The following is an 18,766-nucleotide window of genomic DNA, read 5'->3' as shown; positions in this document are numbered from 1 at the left end:
GGCATTATTAAATTTTGTCATTCTTTTTATTTTATTAGTATCCCTTATATAGTGAATTTTCAAAATCGCCCCTATATAATTTCAAATTTAAAAATTCTAACATCTCTCTAAAAACTCTTTGAAAACACTCTAAACTAAAACAAGCTAAAACTTGAAATCGATTCACAATGGCGAACGAAAATAAGCATGAATACGATTCGGTAAGTAATTTAATCGATTCGACTTTTTTCAAAAAAAAATAAACAAAAGGAAAAACACCAGTCGCGAGCGACTAGGCCGTGGGTGGGTCGCGTGAAACGCGGGACTGGACCGCGGTTCAATCGCATGTTTCACACGACTCAACCGCGGTCCAATCTCGCGTGAACACCCACGGCTTAGTTGCGCGCGACTCCTTCCCTTTTTTTAATTTTATTTCTCTTATTTATTTACTTTCTTTTTTATTTTATTATTATTTAATATATGTTGTATTAAATTATTTTATTTTATAATTTATGAATATTATATTTACCTAATTAATATTTATATAATATATTGTATTGTTAATTTATTTGGAATTTTAATTATTAAACTAAATTATTATTTATTTAACATTTAATATTTTTATTTTTTAATTATTAAACCTAATTATTATTTATTTAAAACTTTTATTTTTAATGTTTATTTATTTAACGTTTTATTAACTTAATCTATGTTTTATTTTATATTTTAAAGTAACGTAATATTTATATCGATTATTATAATTTACGTACTATTTATTAATGTTTGAAAATTATTTTACATTTGCAGGACTTTTAAAACTTAAGGGACATTGTAGATTATCCTGATAGATTTGTTACGGATAGGAAATTTAATTATGTAGATGAATTACATGCTTGGGCCGATAAGATAGCAATAGGAATTGGTTTCCAATTTACACGTGCTTCATATAAAAAAAAAGGACGTGCTAGAGTTAGTTTACACTTAAAATGTCACCACTATGGTAATATTAGGGATGATTTGCATAACCTAGATAATGTTGTCCGACCTGTTCTAAAAGTAGAACATGTGGGTGTAAATTTATGATTGTAAGAAGTAGTCGTAAACCAGGGGAAAGACCTTGGACGGTGAGGGTGTCCAGGTGAAAAAGGAAGACATAACCACCCGTTCTTAGTGTACAAAGATGGTCACGTAAGGGCAAATAGGTTGACTGTAGACATACGACAGCTTAGAGCAACCGACATACAACCTGCGTTTATCATGACCTCAATTAGACAAAATTTTCCTAGTTTTTTTGCTAGTATGAATCAAATTTATAATGTAAAACAATCAATTAGGAGAGAAAAGATGGAGGGTAGGATTCTGCTTCAACACTGTCTTTATATGACTATAGAGCATAATCATGTGGTTTGGACAAACTTAAATAGTGAAGGGCAATTGAGTCGATTATTAATTGCAAATCGTACGTCTATTCAAATGATATGTATGTGGCCTTATATTGTGTTGATAGATACAACGTATCAAACAAACAAACAAAAGTGGCCCCTTTGTGAAATAATTGGAGTGATGCCAACCAATCACAACTTTTTGGTTGCGTTTTGTTTGATGCAAGATAAGGTGGTTGTTTCATATTCGTGGGTGTTGGAGAGATTGACAGATATTTTTGGCAGAGCTCAGACTCCCAACGTAATCGTAACTGATCGAGATGAGGGTTTATCTGCAGCTATTCGTGATGTCTTCCTAGGTAAAAAAGTTCTATCGATTAATTATTGTCGTTTTATTTATTAAATATATGTTACTTATTATGCATATTCGTGATGTGCGACATTTATTATGCATATGACATATTGATAATGACGTAGAGAACATGGTGGACAAATTGTGTGGCGGGAAAACAAAACCAGAAGAGCAGATATTCTGGCAAACTAGATGGAACCCCTTCGTTAACAGTTCTACGCTCGCTGAATTTGAAAACAAATGGGAATAGATTGTGGCTACTTGGTCGACTAGGAATACAAGGGTCGTTCGATATTTGGCTGGAACATGGATTCCACACAAAGAGAAATTTGTGCGTGCATGGACGAATGACTGTTTACACATGGGTAACTAGACTATCTTAGCAGCGGTAATAGCTCATTTGGTACTCTGTTTAAAAGGGCATACACACAAGTAACAAATAAGCAATCGAGGATCCGACAAACGCTACAGGAATCCAAGAAATCTATTTTAAGGTCTTTGCTATATAATTTCTTGAGACTGTTATATCGTCATGTATCCATTTTTGCCTTGGAACAATTGCTGCGTGGACAAGCGCTATAGGAATCCAAGAATTCTCTCAGCCTGTTGAGCTTACGAACTGGCTTCTGTGTGGACCACATCTTCTCCCTCGTCTTGTTAAGTACATCAGCATGACGAGGATGGGGGCAGAAGGCCGTGATGTACTCGTAGATCTATGTTTGTAACAATGTAAGACAACCAACAATAGTCTTGCACCCAGCCCTAGACGCCATATCCAGTTGTCGATACAAATACGCTAGAGTCAATGCACCCCAAACAATCTCATCCTGATCGGCAATCACAATAAGTATAGGGTGAGGTCGCATCCCAATTCTAGTCTTATCCACCAGCAGTGTTGAACCCACAATAGCCATGTAATAGACTGTAGACTGTGTCTCTAAAGCCTGAGACTGGTGGCACATGGGCATATTTTCACCAACATTGATGCTTCCGCTAATGAAGTACCTCTTCCTTCGCAGTTCAGACATGGGCTCTCCAAATAGACCGGCCAGCGCGAGCTTTCACTCACCATCCTAAAATGCGTTGCACGTCATGCAACATAATGGTCATCTCCCCCCAGGTCATGTGAAATGTGTTGGTATCCGGCTGCCACCTCTCCACAAAGGTAGTAATTAAAGAACTATCAATATGCTGGTGCATAATGTATGGCAGACGACCAAGGGGAATGGCAGGTAAAACTCTGTACAGCTCATCAGACATATCTTGCAGTCTGATGATCACCTCCAGCGACTTCTTCCTAGTAAGACACTCCAAAATTGGAGGCGTACGCTCAGAGCCCTCAAAAATAGCCTTAGCTATGTGCCCCTCGTATCTGGGTATCAACAAGTTTGTTTCAATGGACTGTTGGCGCCTCCTCCCTCGTGGAGTCGCATCGTCAACTTGGCTATCTTTTGCATGATCAGAGGGCGCCTGCCGTACTAGGGCCCGCCCGTGTAAACTTACCAACATGCCCTCGCACGACCGTCCAATCAACTGGCTGACTAAAAGAGCCTTTGTAGTCACTATCCTCATCACTGGAGCCCCCCAAATTACTCTACAGGCTCGTCTGGTCCTCAAAATAAGTACGCACTTGGTGCAACGTACTCGAACGTTGAGCCGGGCTATGTCTGGCTGACTCTTCTTGCCTAGCTCGCCTAGCGGAACTCGTAACCCCTTTTTCAGGAGGATCCCCTCTTAGTAAGGTCGGTTTAGAACTATTTCTGCTCAACAAGCCTCTAAAAAAACTCTTTCCTCTTCCTTGGTTATCAGCCATTTACTACGATTTTGATAATTTAATTAACTATTAATAATAAATTAAAATAATAAAATTACGTTAAGTTAATTACATAAATAAAAAGTAATAATTAATTAACATATTAATTCATGATTGAAAACGATTACTTAATTAACATTAATAAATTCCCGGCACTAAAAAGAATATTAAATTAATTTTAATTAGATTACTAATATTAATTTAATAAACATTTAATAATATAAATTATTAACAAATAATATAATTCATACATATAAACTAATAAACATTTAAAATAAATATTATTAAATTAATAAGTTAAATTACTAAACATTTAATTAATATATTATATTAGTTAATAATTATTAATTTAATATTATTATTATTATTATTATTATTATTAATTTTCAATAATAATAATAATAATAATAATAATTTAATTAATTATTATTAACAAATATAATTTATTAACATAAATATTAATTAATAACATATAAAAAGCAAAAATTTTAAAAAATATACGAAGGAGGCAGTTGGGTTGCGTCGCGCGCGACTGCCTTCTTCGTATATTTATTTTTTTTTTGAATTTTGGAATGAGATTCGATTAGAAATTACCTCGAATTATTATTCGCGTTTTGAATTCCTTAGCTTTAGCTCCACAAATTTTAAGTTTTGATTTAGTGTTTTCAAAGTGATAAAAGTGTTATATTGAGTGAGATTGAAATGTTTTATACAAATTTTAAGTTCAGGGGAATTTTCGTCATTTCATTAGAATAGGGGTGACGATAAAATGAAAATGGTGGCGAAGTGTAAGGATTTGGGATCAAAAAAAGCTAGTCACTAGAGCAATTGTTTGCTATTAATAACAAATATTCAACTACTCTTACGGCCTGTTTGGTTAGTGGTACAAAATAATGGTAGTGAGAATGAGGCCCTATTTAGTTTTAAATTTTGTTTTAAAGATGAGGCCCTTTTCATAGTAACAATATAAAAGAGAAAAGTTACATGGTTTTAAATGGGCTCATAATTGGCTATGAATTTCATCAAAAGTTCCATATCATTCTCATGGTGATGAAACTTTGATCACAAAAAATTTTTTTTGCTTAGAAACTTTAATTACCACTTAATACCCCTGGTCCTAATGATAATATATTGGAATGAATTTTATGAAGAAAATGAGAGGATTAAAGTTGGACAAATGACCATCAAGTTAGTCAAGAGTTTTTTCAAATAAAATTACACTTATTTTTCATTCTCATTACCATTGTTTATTACCACCTACCAAAACGAGCTTATTCGGCGCAAAGTAATTTTGAGTTAGTCATTTGATCTTTAGGTAGCAATTAATTGTTGTAAGTGTCAAAGATCTAGGTGGTTAGGGGTAGCGGTAATTGTCTAATTTAATAGATAAGTAAAAAATATTTTAAAACTTAGTATCACGTCATGATAGCTGTTATAATATTAATATGAATTGTGATTTTATTAAACTTTAAATACTTAATTATTTTCTAAATGTTTCTAACCATTTAATCTACTCCTTTCATTTCTTTTTATTTGTTTACTTTATTTTTTGCGGTCTTTTCAAAGCAAACTTTGAACCTTTATATCTTTAAATATCTATTATAAAAAATTGTAAAAATTATTATATTAAAAAATACATCAACAAGAATCTAACAAGATCTCACATGAATATATTTTATCTTCAATTTATACTTCAAAAACTAAATCTAAAATTTTCTCTCCTATCGTGAAAAAATTTAAAGTGAATAAACAAAAAAGAACGAAGGGAATAATTTATTACTTAAGTACTAATAATAATTCGACAAAATTAATAGTTGTTAAAATGTAAATTTCTAACTAAAATGCACCACCCAACACTAGGGGTGAAAGTTATCTGCATAAAATAATAAATCAAATCAATCCAAACCGAATAATTAAGAAATATAATTGGGATTATTCATAATTTGATTTAGATTTAGATTGAAAGTTTAGAAACCAATTTTTTTTGGTTTGACTAGGTTTGATTCTATTAAACCAAAAATCAAAATTCCAAACATAATTTATTTTGGATTATAACAAAATATATATATATATATATATATATATATATATATATGTGTGTGTGTGTGTGTGTCTGTGCCTCCATTTAAGTAAATGTTTTTTCGTTTTTTTTTCTCGTGTTGTGTATTCTCTTGCTTTTCTTGACCTTGTCTTGTTTGTTTGTTGATTTTCTGTTTTAGGTTACTCAGTTTTATTGTTTGTTGATTGAATTGCCTCTTTTTTTCGTTTCAAGATCTATGTTTGAATTCTTCAATCATCCGTATATAATTAGGTAGTTGGTGATTATTTCAATACGTGCATTTCCTGGTTTTGGTCGTTTATTTCCTGATTGCTCTTAAGTTTTAGGGTCTTTATGATTTATATGATGTCTGGATTCTTCAATTATGGCATATTATCAACCGGTAATTTCGTGGTTATTTTTGAGATTTTTAATTATCGATTCATTAATCCGTACGTTGTGGTTATTTTAAAATCAATTATTCGTTGATTTCCAGATTTTTAGGATTATTGGTAGATTTAAGAATGTTATTTTATTTGTGATTTTCATTGTGCCTTGTTCTTACAGATGATTGAGTGGTTCTTCATGCCGTATTGTTATTTAGGTGATTGCAAAAATATTCGCTTTAGAATGTTGGATTCAAATTTTTTTTTTTATTTTAGTAAATGTACTAAATTATAAATGATAATTATATAAATAAGCATTTTTAAGCTTGTTTTTGATTCAAGATTGTTTTTTTTTATTTTATTAGATCTACTAAATTATAAATGATTATTATATAAATGTATGTAATTTTAAGATTATTTTGAATTCAAGATTGTTTTTTTTTTTTTATTTTATTAGATAAGAATTAGATTAGATCTACTAAAATTGTAAATGATAATTATATGAATCTATGTAATTTTAAGGAGAAAGGTATATAATTTTGTGAAGGACGAAGGTCGGCCGGAGGGTATATTGACTTAAGAGTTAAGTCTCTTTAGATCGGTATTATATAATAATCATTTATAGTTGAGTAGAATAATAATATAATAAAACATCATTTTGTTTTGCATATTATATGCTAATCAAGCTTTCTAACGTTGGAACTTGGAAGGATTTTCAATTGCCTCATGACTTTGACGTACTCGTTCTAGCCTTCTACGTAATACATTTTTCTCTTGGAGTGATGTTTTTTCTTTGCATTGGAGTGTTGTTTTTTCTTTGTATGATGATTTTGGACTACACACGCGCACTCGTTTTAATTATTATTTTCACATATATAATATTGTTACATGCATGTTCCGATGTTTACTTCATGTTAATTCTATCATATGGATTATATGTGGATAAAATCTGCACAACGAACTATTAGTTAACTATCCAATATGATGTTCAATGGCTAAGAAAGTGACTAAATTACAATGTTATACTCATTTTTTTTTTTTATCAAGATTTACATGTAAAACAATCGTTAATATTTTCTGATTCTCTTTTTGTATATTTTAGTACTTGGTTAGTTTGCTTATTCATCCACTTTTCTTGCTGACTATTGTAGTTATTTTTGTGGGTTTTTTTTTTTCTATTTCTCATGTGCTTGATTTGAAATCCTTTGGAATTGCTTATGGTTTGAAGTTTGAACTTCAAAAGACATTCACTTTTAGTTACATATTATTGATATTTTAGAGTTCAATAGTTCCTATTATAGAATTGATTAGTAGGTAGCCTAATAATATATCGAACTCATCCATTTTTATTCATTTTTTTTAGTTTACTTTTATTCTTCCTCTTGACAATTATTTTAATTATGTCATTTGCATTTTTAATTATTTCACTGTTCCTTTGATTTTATCTTTTCTAACCTACGACATTATTCTCTTTTTTATTTTTTCTTTATTATCTGCTTTCATCATCATTTTCTTCCTTTTGATTTTGACTCCTCCAACCTAGCTCTATGTTCAAAGTGGAGGAAAACGATGATAAAGGAGATAAAGTGAGATTAAATAATAGAAAAAGTCATAGTTGATGAGAAGAAAAGATAAGACCATCTTTCTTTTTTCTACCTTTTGTAGTTTACTTTCATTCAACCTCTTCATAATTATATAAATTACTTAATTGCATCTCTACTTACTTCATCGTTCCTTTGTTTTGTCTTTTCTTATAGCATCCTTATTCATGACCTAAAAAAAAGGTCATCTTACTATTTAACAATTTTTTCTTCTAAAAGTTCATCTTTTAACCCAATTTTATTAACAATGATCTCTTTTAAAAGGTCATCATCCTCTCTTTCTTATTTTTTTCTATCCCACCATAATTTTTCTCTCTTAATTTATCTAACATTTATCTTTATTGTTTTATAATAATATTTTCATGTACAAAGTTAATATAATTTTTTATTTGATTAAAATAGATCTACTATTTTATAATTAAAAAAAATTATTCTTTTAATAAAACTAATATTTTTTAATAAATATAAATGTAAACATTAATAATAATTAAGGAAAATTCGTTAACTTCAAATAAAAATTACAATGCGCATACATAAAATAAATACACAAATTAAAAAACTAAAATTTTAAATGATACATTAATTGTGGTTCCCTCCAAACTTTTGCCAGATATTTTCAACCAAGTTATCTTTTAAGGATAAATGTGTTTGTCGATCTTCAACATCATCCTTATTTGTCAAGTATCGGTTGATATCAACAATTCTATCTGTGTAATACTCAAAGTCATCATTTAATCCACTTGTACCTTCCGATTGACCTTTTGGGCGATCTCCCATGAACTCTCTACCATCAGCATAGTGTGTATATTATCTCTTTCATCTTTCACTATCATATTATGCATAATTATACAAGAAGTAATTATATCAGAGAGTCGTTCTTCATCCCAAGCAAGTGAGGGCTTTCTAATTATCGCAAATCGAGCTTGCAACACCCCAAATACTCGCTCCACATCCTTTCTTGCTGCTTCTTGATGTTGGGCAAATAACTTTGCTTTTGCAGTTTGCGGTTCAGTAATAGACTGAATAAAGGTAGCCCATTTAGGATAAATGCCATCAGTGAGATAGTAAGTCATGCCGTATTAATTTCCATTCACCGTGAAATTGACAGGTGGTGCCCTTCCTTCAAACAAATCAACTAAAAGAGGTGATCGATATAACACGTTGAGATCATTATATGAACCTGGCATCCCAAAAAAGGCATGCCATATCCATGACTGAACTTGTGTTCACAATTGGATCTGTACTTGTGTTCATGACTGAACATATGAGAGCAATATCTTCAATCAAATCTCAACTTTTCTTTGAAGGTATAGGGGCTTCATTATTATTATTAGGTAACTGTTGAGATGGTTGAACCAATTGAGTGAAGCTCGATGGTGAACCAAATTGTGAAACTAGATCTTGAAATGATGGTTGGGTGTAAAGACTAGCATCAACATGATGAACAAAATTTCCTCAATCTTCACCATATTGATCATCTTGATCATTTCCTTCAATTTCATCATCATCATCATACTCCATCTCATTTTCGTCTAAACTTTCACCCCTTATTGGAGTTGAATAAATATCAATATTAGAGTTGGCATTGTGAGATTGATGATGGTGGTGAACCATAGTTTGAGAATTTTGGGTATTTTGAGGAACATAATAAGAATAATTTGGGATATTTTGAGGAATATAGTAAGAAGAATTTGGAGTATTTTGAGAAAATGGAGGATTGAACGGAGGATTTTGATACTGAACTTTAGCAATTTGATTGTTAGAAGATTTTTTTCTAGGTTTTTTTTTACATGGATTTCTTCCATAAATTAGATTATTTGAATTTATATTTTTTTTTGGGATTTTTGAAATGATTAATTTGGTATTTTATTTAACAAAAAAAAGTAGGAAAATAAGAACAAAATATGTAAATATAACATTATGTCAAAAAATATCAATATGGGTCTCATTTGATAGATCTCGAAAAAATATGACCGTTGGTATAATTTTTTTAAAAAAATAATTATTTAAATACGAAAATAGCCGTTAAAGGCAAAAAACGAGTATGTTTTTGTACCTAATCAAATGCCGCCATTTGGCTTGCTGCTGCACGTGTTTCAGAGCAGCCACCCATTCAATTTTTGCTGCCCAATGACCGAGCGACACGTGGCGAAAATTTTTAAAAAAAAGAAGACGACCGTTTGAAGCATTGAGTCATCAATCAACCTATTTTATTAACCTCTTTCATGACCAACCTAGTTCTAGGTCACTATTATTTATATTTTTGTTCTAGATAGATCATGAGACCTCCTTAAAGGTCACCATTACTAATGCTCTTGTTTATATTTTTGTTCTAGATAGATCATGTGACCTCCTAAAAGGTCACCATTACTAATGCTCTTAACTACGACCTTTTTCTCTTTTTTATTCTTTCTTCATCTACTTTCATCCTCATTTTCTAACGTTTTTATTTAGACTCCTCAAACCTAGCTTTATGTTCAAAATAAAGGAAAATGATGATGAAGGAGATGAAGTGAGATTAAATAATAGAAAAGGTCATATTCAAGGAGAAGAAAAGATAAGACCATCCTTCTTTTTTCCATCTTTTAGAGTTTACTTTTATTCCACCTCTTCACAATTATTTTAATTACTTACTTGCGTCTCTAATTACTTCATTGTTCATTTATTTTATCTTTTCTTAACTTTTCTCTTTTTTATTCTTTCTTCATCCGCTTTTATCATCATTTTCTTCCTTTTTGATTTAGACTCCTCCAACCTAGCTCTATGTTCAAAGTGGAGGAAAATGATGATGAAGGAGATGAAGTGAGATTAAATAATACCAAAGGTCGTAGGTGAGGATGAGAAAAGATAAGACCATCTTTCTTTTTTCCAACTTTTGTAGTTTACTTTCATTTCAACTCTTCACAATTAATTAAACTACTTACTTGCATCTCTAATTAGTTCATCGTTCCTTTGTTTTATTTTTTCTTAACTACGACCTATTTCTCTTTTTTATTTTTTTCTTCATCTGCCTTCATTATCATTTTCTTCCTTTTTGATTTAGACTCCTCAAACCTAGGTCTATGTTCAAAGTGAAGGAAAATGACGATGAAGGAGATGAAGTGGGATTAAATAATAGAAAAGGTCATAGTTGAGGAGGAGAAAAAATAATACTATCCTTTTTTTCCACCTTTAATTTGTAGTTTACTATCATTTCAACTCTTTACAATTATTTCAATTACTTACTTGCATCTCTAATTACTTCATCGTTCTTTTGTTTTATCTTCTCTTAAATACAACCTTTTTTTTTATTCTTTCTTCATCCGCTTTCATCATCATTTTCTTCCTTTTTGATTTAGACTCCTCCAACCTAGCTCTATGTTCAAAGTGGAGGAAAACGATGATGAAGGAGATGAATTGAGATTAAATAATATAAAAGGTCATAGTTGAGGAGGAGAAAAGATAAGACATATCCTTCTTTTTTTCACCTTTTGCAGTTTACTTTTATTCCACCTCTTCACAAATATCTCAATTACTTACTTGCATCTCTAATTACTTTATCATTGCTTTGTTTTATCTTTTCTTAACTACGACCTTTTTCTCTTTTTTATTTTTTTTTCATGTACTTTCATCATCATTTACTAACTTTTTATTTAGACTCATCAGACCTGCTCTATGGTCAAAATAGAGGAAAATGATGATGAAGGAGACGAAGTGAGATTAAATAAAAAAAGGGTCATAGTTGAGGAGGAGAAAAGATATGACCATCCTTCTTTTTTTCACTTTTTCTAGTTTACTTTTATTCTAATTCTTCACAAATATTTCAATTACTTACTTGTATCTCTAATTATTTTATCGTTCCTTTGTTTTATCTTTTCTTAACAACGACCTTTTTTTCTCTTTTTTATTCTTTCTTCATCTACTTTCATCATCATTTTCTTTCTTTTTGATTTAGACTCCTCCACCCTAGCTCTATGTTCAAAGTGGAGGAAAGTGATGATGAAGGATATGAAGAAGATGAAGTGAGATTAAATAATATAAAAGGTCATAGTTGAGGAGGAGAAAAGATAAGACCTATTGTTCTTTTTTTCACCCTTTTTAGTTTACTTTTATTCCACCTCTTCACAAATATTTCAATTACTTACTTGCATCTCTAATTACTTTATCGTTCCTTTGTTTTATCTTTTCTTAACTATGACCTTTTTCTCTTTTTTATTCTTTCATCTTGTGCTTTCATCATCATTTTCTTCCTTTTGATTTTGACTCCTCCAACCTAGCTCTATGTTCAAAATTGAGGAAAATGATGATGAAGGAGATAAAGTGAGATTACATAATAGAAAAGGTCATAGTTGAGGAGGAGAAAATATAAGACCATCTTTCTTTTTTCTACCTTTTGTAGTTTACTTTCATTCAACTTCTTCACAATTATATAAATTACTTAATTGCATCCCTACTTACTTCATCGTTCCTTTGTTTTATCTTTTCTTAACTACGACCTTTTTCTCTTTTTTATTGTTTCTTCATCTATTTTCATCCTCATTTTCTAACGTTTTTATTAAGACTCCTCAAACCGAGCTTTATGTTCAAAATGGAGGAAAATGATGATGAAGGAGATGAAGTGAGATTAAATAATAGAAAAGGTCATAGACAAGGAGAAGAAAAGATAAGACCATCTTTCTTTTTTCCACCTTTTAGAGTTTACTTTTATTCCGTCTCTTCACAATTATTTTACTTACTTACTTGCGTCTCTAATTACTTCATTGTTCATTTATTTTATCTTTTCTTAACTACGACATTTTTCTCTTTTTTATTCTTTCTTCATCCGCTTTTATCATCATTTTCTTCCTTTTTGATTTAGACTCCTCCAACCTAGCTCTATGTTCAAAGTAGAGGAAAATGATGATGAAGAAGATGAAGTGAGATTAAATAATAGCAAAGGTCGTAGGTGAGGATGAGAAAAGATAAGACTATCCTTTTTTTTCAACTTTTGTAGTTTACTTTCATTCTACCTCTTCACAATTATTTCAGTTACTTACATGCATTTCTAATTAATTTATCGTTTCTTTGATTTTATCTTTTCTCATCTACGACATTTTTTCTCTTTTTTTATTCCTTCTTCATCTGCTTTAATCATCATTTTCTTCCTTTTTGACTTAGACTCCTCTAACCTCTATGTTCAAATCGGAGGAAATGATGACGAATGAGATGAAGTAAAATTAAATAATAGAAAAGGTTATAGTTGAGGAGAAAAGATAAGACCATCCTTCTTTTTTTATCTTTTTAGTTTATTTTATTCTACCACTCACAATTATTTCAATTACTCACTTGCATCTTTAATTACTTCATCATTTTTTGTCCTTTCTCAACTACGTTCTTTTTCTCTTTTTTATTTTTACTTCATCTGTTTTCATCATCATTTTCTTATAAGTCTGTTGTTACGCGCAAATTAATAAAATGACATCATCACATGTTTCAAATTTTATTAGGTACAAGCCTATTTATAGGCCACACAACATGAACATTCCTGACCGCACCCAAATGTTGTCAATCATAGAAACCCAAAATGAGAGATTGTTCACCTCGTCTTTACCCAAATCTCGTGGCCACAAACTAAGTAAGCTACGTAACGCACAAACTTAAGCTTCCCCCATCACATCCTATTCCTACGCTACACCCATCCAGCGCACTTTAGCTCACTTTTAATTCTACCACTCCATTCATAAACTATACTACGCCGCCATTTCTGCAACCATTTTCTCTCTCCTCTTCCGGTCTCAAACGTTTGCCCCCTCCCTCTCCATATTCTTTTTCTTTAATTATTTTCGCTTTTATTTATATTTATTCTTTACGTAATAAAACTTGTTTCCCTTGATTTTGTTTGGTAGTTCGTTTGGTTGGTTTGTTGAAAGTCTGCTTTAGGCGGCTATAAAGAAAGAAATAGAGATTGTTTGCAGGGTAAAAATGGTGGCAATGGCTTCTTTGCAAGTGATGAGACCTACTAATTTCTCTTATTATTTATCAAATTCTTCGAAATATAAGGAATTGAATTCCTGCTTTTTTTCATCAAAGGAATTGGGTTCCCAAGTTCAAGGGAAAGGGATTTTGAAGTTGAGGTTAAGGGGAAGTGTTACAAGGAAGATGGTGAATGGGGTATTTTGTAAATTGCAAGATGGGGATGATCAACCAAGTAATAGTAGTAGTAAGTTCTTACTTCTCTGTCTTTTTCAATTAATTAATTATTTGCTGAGTTTTTTTGTATTAGTTACTGGGTTGAAATGAATTGGATACATGCAAATGAGTAATTGATTGTTTATGTTGGTGTGAAATATGAATGATGATGAACTAATTTTAGCAACAGATCGAAATCTGTTGAGGATTAAAATTATAATGATTGCCTTGTTGCTATTTGTTCAATATAATAGTTTTCCTTATCTATTTGGTTGTACTGTTATAATATAAATATAAATTTGGGTTAAATGAATTAGATACATGCATATGAGTATTTGGTATCTGTTTGTTTTCGAAGGAAATATTACTAATGGTGACTACTTTCAGCAAAATATTGAAACTTTTTGAGGATTAAAGGTCTATTTGTTTATTTGTACCTCAGAGTAATGATATGTGATAATGGGTTTTGGTGAGAAAGAGTTAAACTACTACTACTATCTTGTGTCAAAAAGCTGAACTTGAAAAAGGACACCTTTTTAGTTCTGTTGGAAAAAGGATACATTTTGTTTTTCAGAAGGGATTAGGGATACAATACATTATGCATGTAAGATAATACTACTTTCATCCCGAAGATATATTGAAGTTTGATTAAAATGGATGGACTATTAGGATAAGTAGACGCGCAACACAGGAAACAAATAACATTTTGTGCTGGAAGGTTAAGAGTTAAGACTACGTTTGCTAGTTTAAGATTTTGGATTGAGAACTTCCATTCTTTTGCTGATCTAAATTAGAATGACTTTTCATGTAAACTTACTGTTTATAATGCATTGTCTATAACAAAGAATTGAATATTGGCTTTTTGCATTTCTATTCTTTCCTTTGGGGGGGGGGGGGGGGGGGGGAGGGGGGTTCATGAGTTCCTGAGCTGCATTGAATGCCACAAATTCTTGAAAATGTGTTCAATCATTTTCTTTAAACTTGTGTACAATTCATTGTAGACAATGAACCTCCCGAATCTTTGTTCATGAAGGAGCTTCGGAGACGAGGTATTTCACCGACATCCCTGCTTGAGGAGAGCGATAGGAGCACAATCGAAGAAGAGTTAACAAAAGAAGCTGATAGATCATATTCAAAGAGAAATGCAGTAGCAACAGGTGCAGACAAAAGTTTGACGAATCAAAGAGAGCAATCAATGGCTCTGAACAGTGAAGGCCTTGAGGTTGACCATCTTTTAGCTTTTGTGATTTGTTTGTGTGGAGTATATATAGTTAGATGATCTGATCCTTCGGAAATATTGCATAGCAAATCAATTGCTCCCTTGATACTGATAGAATATTGAAGAAAGACATTCCCGATTTAGAGGATAGCACGAGCTTGTAGTGTCTGGTTTTGGGTGTTTATGACTGGGAAGACTTCCTTTTGGTCTTAATGCTAACCAAAGATAAATGGAAATAAATACCAGTAACTGTACCAAAGATAGAATTTTTGAGAAAGTTGAGGTGATCAACATATGAACTCATCTTGAATTATAAGCTATACACGTCGCGTACTGAAGCTGTCTTATTGATGCACATTGTCTGCTGGGGGGCCTGGGGATAGTCCTTAGAAACAGAATTGAGAATTTTACACTTCTTAGATTGCACACTTTATAAATTAATTAGTTGCACACTAATGGGTGCAAATTGCAATCATTAGTATGGATGTTCACTCACAAGAGTTCGTAGCAATAACCTTGTGTCCCTATTCCCTGGATTTATATTATGGAAAGTTGCATATCAGTATTCAGTAATTCACCTCCTATACTTTAGCTATACAGATTACAGAATTTCATCTTTCTTTGGAAATAAAATTCATCTCTTTGCAGCTCTGATATTTATCTATTACTATTTATTTTTTATTGTAAAATGTATTCTCCACTGAGTGAATGTTTTCATTTGGCCAATGAAAGTAGAATCAAGTAAAAGATATTATGTTTAGTAAAAAAGGATGTTTCTGTTGTGGTGCATTATTACTCGGATTTCTGCTAATGTTCTCCCAATATCAAATGAAGTGCTCAAAGTTTCCAAATAACCTTGTAATTTTCTGATCATTTTGATTCATATAGGCTACAGCAGACTGCACGATATTGATTCGCATGATATACTTCATTATTCATGTTGAATTTTAATTCTCTATTCTCATTTTAGCATGTTGCTTACCTGAAAAGAACGTTAGAAGCTCCAGGTCAGCTGATAACATTTAATTGAAGCACACGTGTCTCTCGGACAATTAGACCTTAATTATGCCTTTTAACGCTTAATCTGTAATTGTTTCTTTTGCTCCTAATATGTGCTCGTTTAACTGCAAATGCATGGTTTTTCTGCTTGCTGAAGTTTAAATCTTAGCTTATAAATAATATGGATTTATTCCTTGTATGGTCTGACAGGATGATTTAAAAAAATTTATCCTTTCTGCTTGCTTGTTGCTGATTGGTTGATTGAGTTGTCTCTGATCAGGCTTTTTTTTTTCCTTATGTGATGTTGTAATCTTGCATACGGTGTTTTCTATCAAGGATCAATTGAAAACAACCCTTTTGATTTTACAAGGGTAAGGTTGTGTATATCCGACCCTCAAACCTCGTTTAAGTGGAAACTTATGTGAGAGTCAATTAAGTGGGAACTTAAGTGAAACGATTCACTCATAAATTATCTCTCATTCCATAGAACTCCTTCTCCATTCTTGTACCTTTTTTAATTATGATCCCCTGACTGATCCTTCAGGACTTTTACATTGCTTCCATCTTTGTTTAATTCAGGGTCTGATTCCACGTGCTAAGCTTTTGTTGACACTTGGGGGAACGTTCTTTTTGGCATTTTGGCCTCTAATCATTATAACGGTTGGTTCTTTTGCTGCACTCTATCTGGTAAGCATTTCTTTGATTTTGAGTTTTTCCACGCATTGTCAATTCTTCGTCCCATGAACACTGGGAAGAAAACATTGATTTTCAAATTTGAACTTATGTAGACTGTCGAAAGCATTGTGAACATGAGGCTTATGGTCTAACTGACAATAGTTATTAACCACGTAGACATCCTCAAATGTGCTCATTTTTAACTGGCTTAGCAATGTGAATTTTTTCAGGAAGGTTGTGTCACTTAAGTGCAGCATAATAATGCTTCAGATTTTCGTTCAATTTTCTAGAATAGCTATTCCTCACTCAATAGTTTGTAACTTTCATCGAGAATACACAATAAGGTAGAATCAGCATAATAATGCTTCAGATTTCCGTTGACTACTTGGTAATGTAGCTGTTCTGACATTTGATTCACGATCAAGTTTATTAGGATGAAGACCATGCATCTTTTGAGCTACTAAAGTTTATGTTTACTTTCAGTTCTTCTGTTTATTTTTTACCCTTTGTATCAACTATAATCCTAGCTTGTTCCCTTCTCCTGACCCCTCTGGCCTCTAAACTCGAATTGCCCCGTCATACTTTTGATTTTTGGATATTGAATGCATTGAAAAACTCATGGATAGTGTCGCGGTGCGGCACATAGCTGTGTTACAACGCTTTCCGTAAACATCAGTGTGAATTTAACTTGAAAAATATCCATTTTATTGTTGTTATTCAAGATTTATAGAGCATATATTTGAAGTTGAGCTTATAATAGATCTTGTAGAATCTAATACTCATTAAAAATGATAAGGACTAATATGTTTGAATAGCATATTATAATGTTTGTTACTCCATAATTTTAAATCACATGTTACGTAACAGGGTTTCGTTATAAAGCAACTGTTATGTTATAACCTCTTTTTTATTCCATGATTGTGTGAGATTTGGCTTCTGGGAAGATCAGTAATCTCATGTCTCAACTGTCATTGCAGTATTTTGGGCCAACTTTTGTTCACACGGGGAGCAAAACAGCCGCTTCACTTCCTCAGTATATTGATCCATATGAACTTCTTCAGGACGAACGAATCATTCAATAAGTTTGTCTTCTGTGGTGGCATGCAGTTGCAAATATCAGAACTTTGTGGCAGGTTTAGTATAGGGTTTGCCCAATCGTGGCTCGTCTTCATTCTCCTTCTGTGTAGCTGCTTATACTCTTGGTTTTGACGTTGTGGTGTTTATAGCTGCTTATATTTAGTGTATACGATAAAACTGTAAGTATGGAATACTACTGGTACGCTTCATAGAACGCTTTGATCTCTCAAATTCTCGAATACTTGTCATCTGATATCAAATTATAAACTTGTTAATTGGTATGAAGGAGCAATAAATGTGCAAGTCTTGGTAAATCTTGCTTCCACCTTATGAATTATCCGATGACATCCCAAGTTACTCCAATGACTGAGATTTGTTTATGTTTATGTTTATAAAATAAAAGGCCGAACAAAGCATGTCAAACATTAGATGTATGATGAATGAACATACAAATCTTCTTGTTGTTGGATAAAATTGGAGAAGATTTTAACTTGCGCGTTGCACCTAGGCATGGCCACGGGGCGGGTTACCCGGAATCGAACCGGTCCCGAACCGGAACCGGAACCAGAACCGTTTGCGACAGGTTCCGAACCGCCCCGAACCGCGAAACCGTGAAACCGCCAGAAGAAAAAGTTGCCGGAACCGTGAAACCGCCGGAAAAAACTTCATGAACCGGACTTAAAAACCGCGGTTTGGAACCGGAACCGGGACCGGTCCGGGTGAACCGGCCCAACGGTTCCATGGAACCGTGAAAAGATCCGTTGGAAACTAGCCGTTTATAGCCGTTGGAATTTTCCTATAAATACCCACCACTTTCAATCATTTTCATTCACAACTCATCTCTTCTCCTACTCTCTCTACTTAATTCTTTAATTACGCAATTATTCTCTTAATTACATAATTAGTGTTTTAATTATTTCTTAATTTAGTTAATTACATAATTAGTCTATTAATTATTTATTTATTTCTTAATTCTATTATTATTTCAATATTATCAATATTATTAATCGCGACAGGTTCCAAATGGAACCGGAACCGGGTGGAATCGGACCAACCCGGATCGTGGCCATGCCTAGTTGCACCCATAGACTAAAAAAT

The 18,766-nt window shown here is 32.2% G+C and overlaps 1 protein-coding gene across 1 annotated transcript; it reads left to right on the top strand.

Annotated features, from left to right (window-relative positions):
* The first annotated feature begins 12,989 nt into the window (after window positions 1-12,989).
* Window positions 12,990-17,982, top strand: LOC130818524 (uncharacterized). The gene is made up of 4 exons (XM_057684692.1): window positions 12,990-13,729; window positions 14,700-14,920; window positions 16,496-16,603; window positions 17,569-17,982. The coding sequence occupies exons 1-4, from the start codon at window positions 13,492-13,494 to the stop codon at window positions 17,671-17,673; spliced, it is 672 nt and encodes a 223-aa protein (XP_057540675.1). The 5' UTR covers window positions 12,990-13,491; the 3' UTR covers window positions 17,674-17,982.
* Window positions 17,983-18,766: the final 784 nt, after the last annotated feature.

This window comes from Amaranthus tricolor, chromosome 1 (genome assembly GCF_026212465.1).
Source record: "Amaranthus tricolor cultivar Red isolate AtriRed21 chromosome 1, ASM2621246v1, whole genome shotgun sequence".
Classification (NCBI taxonomy): domain Eukaryota; kingdom Viridiplantae; phylum Streptophyta; class Magnoliopsida; order Caryophyllales; family Amaranthaceae; genus Amaranthus; species Amaranthus tricolor.
The sequence above is the reverse complement of the archived record's forward strand: the minus strand, read 5'-3'. Positions and strand labels throughout refer to the sequence as shown.